This window comes from Etheostoma cragini, chromosome 16, assembly GCF_013103735.1.
Source record: "Etheostoma cragini isolate CJK2018 chromosome 16, CSU_Ecrag_1.0, whole genome shotgun sequence".
Lineage (NCBI taxonomy): Eukaryota > Metazoa > Chordata > Actinopteri > Perciformes > Percidae > Etheostoma > Etheostoma cragini.
In genome coordinates this window covers 14,336,722-14,349,105 of record NC_048422.1, presented here as the reverse complement: position 1 = coordinate 14,349,105, position 12,384 = coordinate 14,336,722, and the positions used below count along the sequence as shown (strand labels likewise).

The following is a 12,384-nucleotide window of genomic DNA, read 5'->3' as shown; positions in this document are numbered from 1 at the left end:
GCTGTGGCTGAAATGTCTTTTTTTTTTCGTCACAATCATCTAAATTGATGTATTTTCAATTAGTTTTAGTTACTTTGTATTTGTTATTTGTCTGTTTAAGTAGATGTACATTGACATGATGACAATGATTGCACATGTGAGCCGTCAGACAGCCGCTATTAGAAAACAAAACCAGTAATTAGCTGAAAGCATGTGTAAATTAGATCAAATCAGCCTCCTTCACCACCTAATGAAAATGTTAAATTTAAGATAAGGAGGCTACACTAGACTCTTGAGGAGATCACAAAGCATAAATTAACAAAAATGTTAACTGGTATTAGATTTTACTGCATCAGAAAAAAAAAGTACCCGCAACATAATTTGCATGTTCACATTGTCCGTACTTTTAAATCCATCGGTATTCTTTAAAAATAAATCATCATGGCTGAATCTTCTGATTTCTGCATGGTGATTTAAAGCACGGTGATTTAAAGCAGTTGTCAGTCTTGTCATGTCATGGCTGTCATGTTAACCTAAAGTCACTGAAGGTGAGTTGTGTGGTTTTGTGGTTAATCAAGAAAAAAGCATACGTCAAAATATAAGTGGAAATTATGGACAGTCATATCTTCCTAGCGGGGAGAGAGAGAGGAGGGCCGAGCAGGGCCTTCGTGACATCTCCAAACATGTCAGCACAGCACATTGGACAGCACAGCCCTGCCCTCAGAACCAAACCTCAAGATCAGCAAGGGCAAAGCTGTTTTCTCATTGCCCCAACAGGAATCTGTTTCCCTTTTACAAAGAAGAGTCCTTCCTCTAAAGGTTAAACCAGGTATTCTCTACAAAGGATCCCTTGTGTCTTCTCATTTGACACTCAATCTCTTTGGATTTAAACCTTTCGTACACTCAACCATGACCGTTTTGGTCTTCTCCAACCTTGGGTTTATCCACTCTTTGACTGTCCTACTTCTGATGATGACTGGTTTGATCTTGAGCAGTCCCATCAGGTCTCCTGAGAACCATCACAGGGTGTCCGTCGGTAGGGATGTGGATGATAATCAGTTTCTTAATGCACAGGATTTATTGAGCCAGTTTCTGTCCACAATGAATCTCACAGAGCTGAGGAGGCCCCAGCCCAGGCCCCTGGCTGCCCGCAAAGAGCCACCAGAGTACATGCTGGAGCTGTACAACCGATTTGCCAATGACCAGGCTGCTATGCCCTCAGCCAACATTGTGCGCAGTTTCAAGAATGAAGGTACATACTGTCTTTGTTCAACACCACAAACATCTTGGGAAATGTGTATATTGCATTAAAAAACAAAAAGTTACATGTGAGCCCCTTTGAAAGATTAGCATTCCAACCATTGGGATCAGGTTTGATTTTGTAATAATGTAATGATTTGCAAAATTGGATTGCGTTGATCTAGTGCCATGAATCTAGAAGTGTGTTAATTGTTTTGATGAAACAATGAAACTGCACTTGAAAAAAGCCTTGACTATTTATGAGTAATGCAATTCAAACTAATCCAAAACATGTATTATGTGTATTTGATTATGCGTTTTGTCCTTAGAAACATACAAAATGCATTGAGACACACTTCTTGATATTTTAATTTCAGATCCCTCCCCCTACAGTGTAACGGCCAGGGGTGTGAGGATACATCCTCTGCTATTCAACATCTCAATGCGCCACCATGAGCACATAACAATAGCTGAGCTTCGTATTTTCACCCTGTTCCAGAAGGCTCAAAGACCATATGCCGGCATTGACTGCAAGGTGACCATCTACAAAATACATGAGCGCCTTGTTTGGACAAAAGAGGTGGGGAAAGACGGGAGAAGGAGGGATAAAGAGGAGGTGGTGGAGATGAAGGATTTGGAGGAACTGGTGACAAAGCATTTCCATGTCAAAGATAACAGCTGGGTGTCGTTTGACCTGACGCATGTGGTTGCACTCTGGCGGAAATCAGAGTGTGCAACTCATAGACTGGAGGTCCATATTGCAAGTCTGGGGTCAGAAGAGGAAGGGGCCACACAGGAGGTCACAGAGCAGGGCAAGAGGTTGGTTGAGATTGACATCGACAGGAGCTTGGAGGGCAAACACAATGCAGTGATGATTATATTCTCAGATGATCAGAGCAGAGACCACAAACAGGATAAACAAGAGCTCAACCAGATGATTGAACATGAGAATGACCTTCCTGAAAACGTGGGCCGGAGCCAACAACATTTCTGGGGTCACGTTGATCACAACGCCGGCCACGCTAACCAGGACGAGCTGGACAAACAGTCTCTCATGCAACTGCAGTCCAACCTTATCTATGACACACCTCCCCGAATCCGTCGCAATGTTAAGAGCGAGCCATGCAAGAGGACCCCCCTCTTTGTGGATTTTAAAGACATTGGCTGGGATTCGTGGATCATCCAGCCTTTGGAATATGAGGCGTATGAGTGCAACGGTGTGTGCAACCCACCCATGACCTCCGAGGTCTCGCCTACCAAACATGCCATAGTGCAGACACTGCTGAGTATTAAGAGTCCAGAGAGAGCATCGCGTGCCTGCTGTGTTCCCACTAAGCTGGAGCCGATGCCATTGCTTTATCATGATAACGGGGTGATAACTTACAACCACAAGTATGAGGGAATGGTGGTGGCAGAGTGCGGCTGTAGATAGTCTTGAAAACTATTACACAGAGATAGAAACTGTGCACTGACGTTTTGATCATCATCTTAGAAAATCTTCTCATGTGCTTGTTTCCACAGAATCTAGGATCTCATGCAGTGGTGTGTAAAGACACAAGTCTAGATTTATAGTTGTAAATTAGGGAATTCTGTGCTAAATGATGTAAATTTGAAATTGTATAAAGGTAAATCAGTTATTATTAAGTGTAGAATATGAAGCTGTCTGTCTCATGATTCATTATGATTTTTTTGCCGATTTTTGTAAATTTACAATGCTTTTGGATAAGTTCTGTTAATTATGTATTACAGGCCATATTCTTGCAAATGTGGCATCAATCCCATTCGACACACTGATGGAGAAGTCGAGAAAAAAAGAAAGTTCTGATATTAAATGTGAGGTGAGAAAAAAGGTTTAATACTGCAGCAATGAAATCAGTTACAATGACAACCTTTTGAATATTTTGGAAATCAGTGTGTGAGATCTAAGTGCACCCAAGAACAAAAAATGTACTATGAGTGCAAAGTGTGCAATCTGGGTTATTGTAGTGTTGGAACAGAATATACTTAATAGACAGAATGTTCCACTCGCTGTCTTATTGCAACATCTAAATGTATTATTGCTGACTTTTCATCACAGACCTTGCTCAAAACTTCTTTTATTCATGTACATTTTGTTCTGGCAGAAATGATTCCTTACGCAGAAGTTGAGAAGCTCCAGATTTTTCAAACTAAATTGAAAAAAATAGACATTTTAGGATAGCCACCAGATAACAAGATGCGATAATTTGCACTACTTATAGGATGCTGTATTTTTTTTTACATATGAAAAGTCTCTTAAATAATACATGCTGCAAATTTGTAAATGGTATAGTTTGTTTCTGTGCCCTGTGGCATGTTGGAGCTGCTGAAATGATTTAAAGAATGTGACATTTTTCCTCTCATTTGCTTGCCAAATTTGAAGAAAACATATTTTTTCCGACCAGGAGAAGATTTTCACTGAGTGTTGAAGCTCTCCTGGGCTTCTTGCCTAGAACATGAACAGTTTCTCTTCCTTAACATTGCTGTCAACTGCTGTGAAATCTTTACTCACATCCCAGCCATTCATATCCCACTTTTGGTTGTCACACCACAATAATGTTATTATGGTTGTAAAAAATAAGAGATCTGAAAATAAATACAGTCATTGAGCAAGTTTTGATCCCTTGTACACCCAGTTTCATTGTCAGGTAAACACAGCATTCCCTACCTAACAACCCTAATCCCCATTCCTCTAGCACCACATGCCTGACGGGCCACTCTCTGCCTGCTTCCATGCCATAGTGATAACGGGGTGTCAGAGCCTGGAGTCTTGTAGACCGTCACTCAGGATGAGACGCCACTCCAAGTGGCAGCATTTGTGAGAAGGTGGTGTCAGATTCCTGCTCTCCAACGCCAACATGCTCTATTGACAATCCTGCCATTTGGTTGCTCGGTGCCCTCTGAACCCTCCCACTTCCTTTTTTTGACACTGGCATGCTGACAACCTTATCAAGGCCACAGCAACAGTACAAGTGGAAAAAATACATGTCACATCATCACCTAGCTTCTGCTGTTAACAGACGGAAGCAGATAACAATAATGGAATAACACTGTGGAACTTTCTAACTCAATAGCATCCTCACTCACACATTTACATAAGCCAAGTGTGCAGGGCACAGATACTGACTGGCAGTGAACAAATTGATTTTCCAGTGTTGAATTAAAGTTTTAATGTGTGGAAAATATTTCTAAAAACAGCAGTGTTCCTAACTTTGTTCAAAGTGGCTTGTTGTTTTAGTTTGGGACGGTACAAGAAGATTGGGGAGAGGAGAAGGGCGGAATCTTATGTATCATTATATAAAAATTATGTATAAGAAGGTTTCTCTTTTCAGCATGTTTTGTCGGATTGAACTCTCTTCACTATATTCACTATGTGTTATTGTGTGTTCATTATGTTCTATGTTCTGTTATGCTGAATTTAATTTATGGATAACAGAACCATGTCAATAAAAGATGTAAAAAAGAATGTTACATACTCCTCCAAAATGTTTAATAATTCAGCATTACAAACCTAAAATTATGTTTATTTTTCTTACAGTTTAAACTATAAATTAGTTTTTATGAAATTCATAAACAAAGCAAAATTGGATTTATAGTAGTCCAAACCTTGGTTCATGTGAACATTTCACCTCTAAACCTTAATCTGCCATTGAAACACTCCTTAACATCTGTATACGTCATTCATGGTATTCGATCATTCATGGTAATGGATCACCACAAACCATTGCATGTAATTATGATATCTATGACCTTTTCTATTTGGGTTATAATTTCTTCAAAGGTAGAGAAATTTATGACAGGTCAAGCCCACCAGAATGACAAATATTTTCCCTGTTGATGAAAAAATGCAGTAAAATCTGCTCTTACATAACGTTTTCATTCCTTTTAACTTGTTAAATAAAGCGTGAGCATCAAAAGCCTTTGATGTTGATGGGAGAAAAACTTTAAATAATAAAAAAAACATTGTTAATCTCATTGGGAGATATGGCAGAGAGAGTGAAAGAGATTTGGACAGGGGAGTGTTGTTATTACTGTAATGTCACACTCTATGATAACCACAAGGGGGAGACTTTATACTACAGTAAAAACTATCACATCTCCCCATTTCCTCCAACCTTTTCAGTACTATATGTACTCCACCAATAGTGTCTCAAGATTAGGCAATGTTATGGCGATTTTAAAATGCCTAATCACTTCTGATAATGTACTTTAGGGGCGCAAATATTGCAAACCAGTTGATTTGAGACGCAGTCAAATTGGGGTGTTTTGGGGCCCCCGCTGCTGTTTACCTCTTTGAGAAGTTGGTAATCTGGCACTAATTGGTCGTTTATTAATTGAAATTTAAACATTATGATTGTTGGATTTACTTGACTGTTGAATACATAATTAAACCATGACTTATTTTTGGTCATTGTTGGTTAATTGGAATAAAAAACTATATATTTTCTAAATTACCTGAAATATCGGCTACACTGAAGTGCACACTCAAAGTGGCAAATATGTAGCACAGAGCAGTGAGACAAATTCTCAGAAAAAAATGAACTAGTTCATTATAGTAAAATATACATATAGGTACTCGCGGTAACATTCTTCTTCTAACATTTTATGGCCGAAGGTAAACAACTTTTTTGTGTGCATTACCGCCACCTTCTCGCTCTAAAAATAATTTATATTGTGTTAATTACTGGCAAGGGCTTGCAAACAGCAGCTGGGTAACGTTAGGTTTCATTTTTTTCCTGCAACAAGTAAAACAACAGAGACACGCCTGTCACATTTTAACGCGTGCATGCGCAGTTCGAGCGTGGTGGGTGGAGAGGATTTTTGTTTATTGTAGTGGTTTATTTGTTGTTATATTATTGTTAATACATATTTTTTTACAGTGTAGTGTAACAAGGGCAGCAGATAAACAGGTACATGTACAAATTTAGCTAATGTGATATAGTAACATTTCACGAGGTAACGTTAGCGGATTTGGGTCATCATAGAAGGTTAGCCAGCGAGCTAGCATTGAGGGTCTTGTACATGGTACTGTAACGTTAGTTAGCGTGTGTGCTAGCAAGCTAGCAAAAATGCAAGCTAGTTTACGCTACCTTTAGATAGCATTTCAACATTTAGCTAGGTATCTTAGCTAAGCAACTCGCTTATCATCTGGCACCACCAGGATTAATGCTATTGCGCGGATAAATCACTGTAAATCGAGTTTGTGTTTGATTAAGGTAATGATAGGAGACGAATGCTTTAAGTAACGTTAGGTAACAGTTCAGCTAACGCGCATAGAACCACTCAACATTAACGTTAGCTGAGCTATGTTATCTATCTTAATGCTCCTCAACAATTGTATATTTGTTAAACATACGGACCTTTTTGAATAGTCGTATATAATTACTGATCATTATAATTTAGGTAAAGTTGGGTTGCACACTACTGAGGAATTGTGAGGAAAGATACCTCAATGTGTTTATTAGTTAGCTAGCTCTGTTAATGTTAGCTAAGTTAACGTTACCCATCTGGGCTAACGTTAGCTACGTGTGTGGAAAAAAATGCTCTTTAAAATCTAACGTTAATCTAATGTTCATTGTATCTTAATTTTAATATGATAACCCCACTATATCAATAGAGTAAAACACAGTTTTTGGTGCCATTAAAAACGTTTTGTTTTGCTTTTCAGTCTTTATTCAAAGGCTATATTAGCAGAGGACGAGCAGTCAGAGCTGTGAATGAATACAGTGGTTGTCAATTTGTAATGTATGTTGAAAGCAAAAGTTAAACACATGTCACACTAAGATGGGAATGCTATGTAATATAGCAAGACAACCTAAATAAAATATGTAGGCTACCTTTAGAGTTTTTAAAAGTTGCCTGAAAACCCTTTCCTGTATTTGCTGTGGCTAAAGTGTTATTTGTCATTTTAAAGGTACATTAATGACTATAGAGAGCTGAACATGATCCCTCTCTTCCTACACCTGAAATTAAGTCAAGGTGATACATATATTGTACATTGAGTGTCACTTTATGTAATGCAATGTACTCAATGCACTCATATTTATAGTCTATGGTCATAAGACTCTTACCCTTTCTGTTTTAGGTTGCTAAGCTCCGGCAGCATTTGTTCAACACTACTTTTACACTTCTACTGATAAAAGGCATAGAGGATTCCACTTTAAAGTCTCCCCAAGGTTGAAACCTAAGGAGCAAGATGTCAATCACGAACACACCCACAAGTAATGATGCTTGCCTAAGCATTGTGCATAGCCTGATGTGCCACCGACAGGGAGGGGAGAGTGAAAGCTTTGCTAAGCGAGCTATAGAGAGTCTTGTCAAGAAGCTGAAGGAGAAGAAAGATGAGCTGGATTCCCTTATCACAGCCATCACTACAAATGGGGCTCATCCTAGCAAGTGTGTAACCATACAGAGAACTTTGGATGGACGCCTACAGGTTGGTTTAATATTAAGCTCCTTGTTATTGCACAAGAAAACACTACCTATCTCATTAAATCTTCCTCTCTTTGCTTCAGGTTGCGGGGCGAAAAGGTTTTCCTCATGTTGTCTATGCCCGACTATGGCGATGGCCTGATCTACACAAGAATGAATTGAAACACGTGAAATATTGCCAGTATGCCTTTGACTTGAAATGTGACAATGTTTGTGTCAACCCATACCACTACGAGAGAGTCGTCTCTCCGAGCATTGGTAAGTGAGCATCACAGGTTTGTTAGTTTTGACTAGATCCCATTGTTTTCAGTTATTGGTAAAAACAGAATGATACTAAAGACAAGCTGAAGGATTGTGGGGTTGAGAAAAGTCCACAGAAATTCTAGTCATTATTTAGAACAGATGTACTCCTGATACCTCACATTCTAGTGATGATATGACGCAGTGATCTGGTTGAAAAATGTATAGCCTATGTACTAATTTTTCATGTTTTTGCAGACTTATCAGGGCTAACCCTTTCAAATTCAGGTAAGGAGTTTCCAAATTGTTCCTGCTTGCACGTTGAAGAATTTGTAGCTGTCCATTAGTCTGGATTAGCCAAATGTCTGTTGCCTTCATGTAGGTTCACTCTTGGTAAAGGATGAGTATGACTATGACAACCAGCAATCTCACTCAAGCTCTGAAAGCCACCTGCAGACTATCCAGCATCCCCCGGCAAGACCCGGTCCACAGGAGATCTTCATCAGCCCCTCTCTACTCAGCCCATCAGAGGGCAGTGGTTCAGCTTCAACCTCTGCTTTCTCTACCATCAGCGTTGGACCATCAAGTGAGAAACTACACCGGCACCACACATGCTACACGCAATCGAAGACACAGTCTGTGCAATTTTTTGGCAGTCAGAAAAGAATTTATGTCATCGAGGAAAAAAAATGATGTGAAAATATTAATTTTGTATCCTTTTACAAGCAATTTCATTTATTTTTAAAAGAATTGCCTGTTGATTAATTTGACATTTTAATTGGGCAGAGTTATTTTGCATGTAATGAACATCAATTTTTCATTTAGCTTTATAATCTAATTGTGTTGCCAAATCTGTGCCAACTTGAATTCTGTGTGGTAGAATTCAATACAACTATTTATTAATTTATGTTTACAGACCCTACTGCCAGTTGGAGCAGAAATGGCAACTTCACTGCTGCAGGGCCTCAACATCAGAACGGGCATCTACAGCATCATCCACCCATGCCTCACACAGGGCATTACTGTGAGTTGATGGAAAAAGATTTTTTTTTTCAATAGTACATATTCTTTCTTTTATTCAATGGAACCTCTTAAATGGATTTCAATATTAAGGGCATTTACCAGACGTAAAAGTGGGTTTGAAAAATGTGTGATGTAGGTGGTGTCAATCAAAACTCTTTTCCCCAGCAGATTTTTTTTTTCTCTCTCTCTCTCTCTCTCTCTCTCTCTCTCTCTCTCTCTCTCTCTCTCCCTCTCTCTCTCTCTCTCTCTCTCTCTATATATATATATATATATTAATGCATCATACGTATGCATGAGGGCTAATGCAAATGTTTGACTGTGGTTGAATTGAACATTAGCCATACATGTTCAAGATCAGCCTCAACCTTTGACATTTCATGAATTCTGGTCATTTTCAGCACTGCTACTGCAAAATGTGTTCTTAAGAACATGTGTAGTGTTAGAATTGCTTGTTCAAAACTAATATCGACATGTTCTTGCAGGGCCTGTTCCCAATGAAATTGCGTTCCAGCCCCCCATATCCAATCACCCTTGTGAGTATGGAGTTGCAGATAGAAGTCAATCCACATATTTAACATAATCAATGTAACCCATTTAACCTGTAGTTGTTTTTTGGGTTGTTCCAGCTCCAGAGTACTGGTGCTCCATTGCTTACTTTGAGATGGATGTCCAAGTTGGGGAAACGTTTAAGGTGCAATCCACATGTCCGATAGTGACTGTGGATGGCTACGTTGATCCATCAGGAGGGGACCGCTTTTGTTTGGGCCAGCTGAGCAATGTCCACAGGACAGAGAACATAGAGAGAGCCAGGTACTCTCCCACATACTTGGAGACATATCATCATTTAGTTAGTTTAAGCAATTCATGTTAACTGTATTTCTCTAGGTATTATAAGTGATTGAAAGTACTGCAGTGTCTAAGTAATGTCTCAAATCAGTGTTTACCAATTCCCCCTCTCCTTTCTGTCTTTAGGCTACACATTGGCAAAGGCATGCAACTGGAGTGCAAAGGTGAAGGAGACGTCTGGGTGCGCTGTTTGAGTGATCATGCAGTGTTTGTGCAGAGCTATTACCTGGATCGAGAGGCTGGACGTGCCCCTGGAGACGCAGTTCACAAGATCTACCCCAGCGCTTACATCAAGGTGAGATTGCCGTACAATTGTCATACAAAGAAACACAGATACATTACAAGTAGGTGTTATTCAAATTTACAAATTCCTGAATGCCCTTGGCACTGGCTACATTTATATGGACACCAATATTACTGTCATAATGCAATAAGATGGGGCCATTGGAAAAAAATGAAATTATGCTCAGACCTAGAGGAGCCATAATTAAAATAAAAAAGTATAGCATCCCCATTTATTAACATACTTTATTAATCCTGCAAGATAAATAAGAATTGTTTCACTCTGTTAGTAAAGTGAGAAAAAAAGACAGACAGACAGACAGACAGACAGACAGGTTGATCCAACTCCAATGGGGTTATACAGTCAAAATGATTGAGTTTCCATTCAATATTTTGTCACTTCAATATCAATATCCTGATTTTAACATTTGTCTTGCCCCCTGCCAGGTGTTCGACTTGCGTCAGTGCCACAGGCAGATGCAGCAGCAGGCAGCGACAGCTCAGGCTGCAGCTGCAGCCCAGGCAGCAGCCGTGGCCGGGAACATTCCCGGGCCCGGCTCCGTGGGAGGCATCGCCCCTGCCATCAGTGAGTGCACTGCACTTACCCTTCAACGAGTGTATTATTATGTTTTTCCAGACTAATGTCAGGGACTTTCTTACGGCACTAGAATCATAGAGCAGCATGAACAGAGGAAAAGCAACCAGCAGGCTTTATTTTTGTTATTTTTTGAATGATGAAGAAAATAAAAACTGGGATACGAGCATATCTTAACTCTGCTCCTTTTTTCACGTTTTCTTATTTATTGGAAAGCTGTAGTTAAGTTATTGATTTAGAGTACACACCAAGCAGTGTGCCTTTTTGCCTCTTTGTCTGTTTTTGTACAAAATGTTTTCAGCATTGGCAATAAGTTGGAGATGATGAAATAAAGTTACATATAGCTAACGTCACTACAGGCTAACATTAACACATTGACTGGGCTTTAGTTTGTAGTAAAACATGTGGCCTGATCAGAGTGGAAGATATGTCTTTGACTGTAGTATTTTTCTACTTGGCTGTATGTCTATCTGGTATATGTTCAAACTTTTATTGCAATAGTAACTTAGCTAACAGATCTCTGCGAGCTTTGGCCTATAGTGCCACATCAATCTAAAGATTCTTCCTGTAATTCCCTTGCAGGTCTTTCGGCAGCTGCAGGCATTGGGGTTGATGACCTGCGCAGGCTGTGCATCCTGCGGATGAGTTTCGTGAAGGGCTGGGGGCCCGACTACCCACGGCAAAGCATTAAAGAGACACCCTGCTGGATTGAAATTCATTTACATCGAGCTCTACAGCTACTGGATGAAGTTCTGCACACCATGCCCATAGCTGACCCTCAGCCTCTCGACTGAGTTGAAAGACATAAACTGAACAAAAGAAGAAAACAATCAGGCAACTTTTTTAACAGACCCCCCCACCAAAGGCCTGGAGTGTCAAATGAGGACTGCAACTACAGGGATTCTGATAAGGTCGTAAGAGCACCAACAAGGACGTAAAGGCCGGCAGTATACTCCGAACACAATGCTTTCGAGTTGAGAGCTGCAAGCAGTTACCAGTATTATGAGTGAGACTCCAGGTCTGGTGTCAGTGACTTTTGGACAGCTGGAGCAACATGGGAAGTACACTGGGATAAATTGTTGTACTCTGAAAACATGCTGCCAAGAGGATGAAAAAAGAAGCCAGTATCCTGTCATTGTTTACCAATTCAACACCATGAAGTTAACTAGGCTTCATGTCTCTCAATCTCAAGTTGATACACAAATATTCAGACACAGATATGATAATGCTAAATGTATTCAACCTTGGTACTATACAAAATAAATGCATTACCACAACAGAGTGTAGGGTGTCTAACACAAATGATTTATACTCTGCAGTCATCTTTTTTTCAGTGTGAACATTTCCCCACTTAAGATTTGGAGATGTTGAGCCCCTGCAACTGACTGACAAAAATCCTCTTTTGGACTATTTTGTAAGAGGGCAAACTATTTGGCCTAACACCAATAAAGCTGAGCACAATGTGATGCCTTGTATTGGATGCAAACCTGTTATTTACCCTGTCTGAACATTCTAAATGTCATTTCAGTTGGAGTATACTGCCGATCCAGTCCTCTTCTATTGGCTCTCCGGTGCTTATATGGCTTCATGTAAGTGGAGTTTTTCACCTCACAAATCAGAATAGTTATGTAAAAATCATGTTATTCATTATGTTTTTGAAAGATGTAATCTCAATTATTTTCCAATGCTGACCGTCCTTATTTGGTGTTAAAAATCTCTCTCTCTCTATA

General features: G+C 39.7%; 2 protein-coding genes across 4 annotated transcripts; both read left to right on the top strand.

The window, feature by feature from the left end:
• Positions 1 to 689: 689 nt before the first annotated feature.
• LOC117959043 (bone morphogenetic protein 10-like) lies at positions 690 to 3,840 on the top strand. The gene is made up of 2 exons (XM_034895886.1): positions 690 to 1,231; positions 1,596 to 3,840. Exons 1-2 carry the CDS (start codon positions 889 to 891, stop codon positions 2,648 to 2,650), a joined length of 1,398 nt encoding a protein of 465 aa, XP_034751777.1. The 5' UTR covers positions 690 to 888; the 3' UTR covers positions 2,651 to 3,840.
• Positions 3,841 to 5,985: 2,145 nt separating this feature from the next.
• smad4a (SMAD family member 4a) lies at positions 5,986 to 12,368 on the top strand. Of its 3 annotated transcripts, none has more exons than XM_034895885.1 (11): positions 5,986 to 6,072; positions 7,322 to 7,672; positions 7,752 to 7,926; positions 8,167 to 8,196; positions 8,291 to 8,494; positions 8,825 to 8,932; positions 9,414 to 9,464; positions 9,558 to 9,741; positions 9,904 to 10,072; positions 10,507 to 10,645; positions 11,237 to 12,368. In XM_034895885.1, the coding sequence occupies exons 2-11, from the start codon at positions 7,433 to 7,435 to the stop codon at positions 11,446 to 11,448; spliced, it is 1,512 nt and encodes a 503-aa protein (XP_034751776.1). In that variant the 5' UTR covers positions 5,986 to 6,072; positions 7,322 to 7,432; the 3' UTR covers positions 11,449 to 12,368. The 3 variants fall into 3 exon arrangements, with proteins under 3 accessions (XP_034751776.1, XP_034751775.1, XP_034751774.1); XM_034895884.1 differs by having other exon boundaries at positions 6,008 to 6,146; XM_034895883.1 differs by having other exon boundaries at positions 6,015 to 6,426.
• The last annotated feature ends 16 nt before the right edge of the window (positions 12,369 to 12,384 follow it).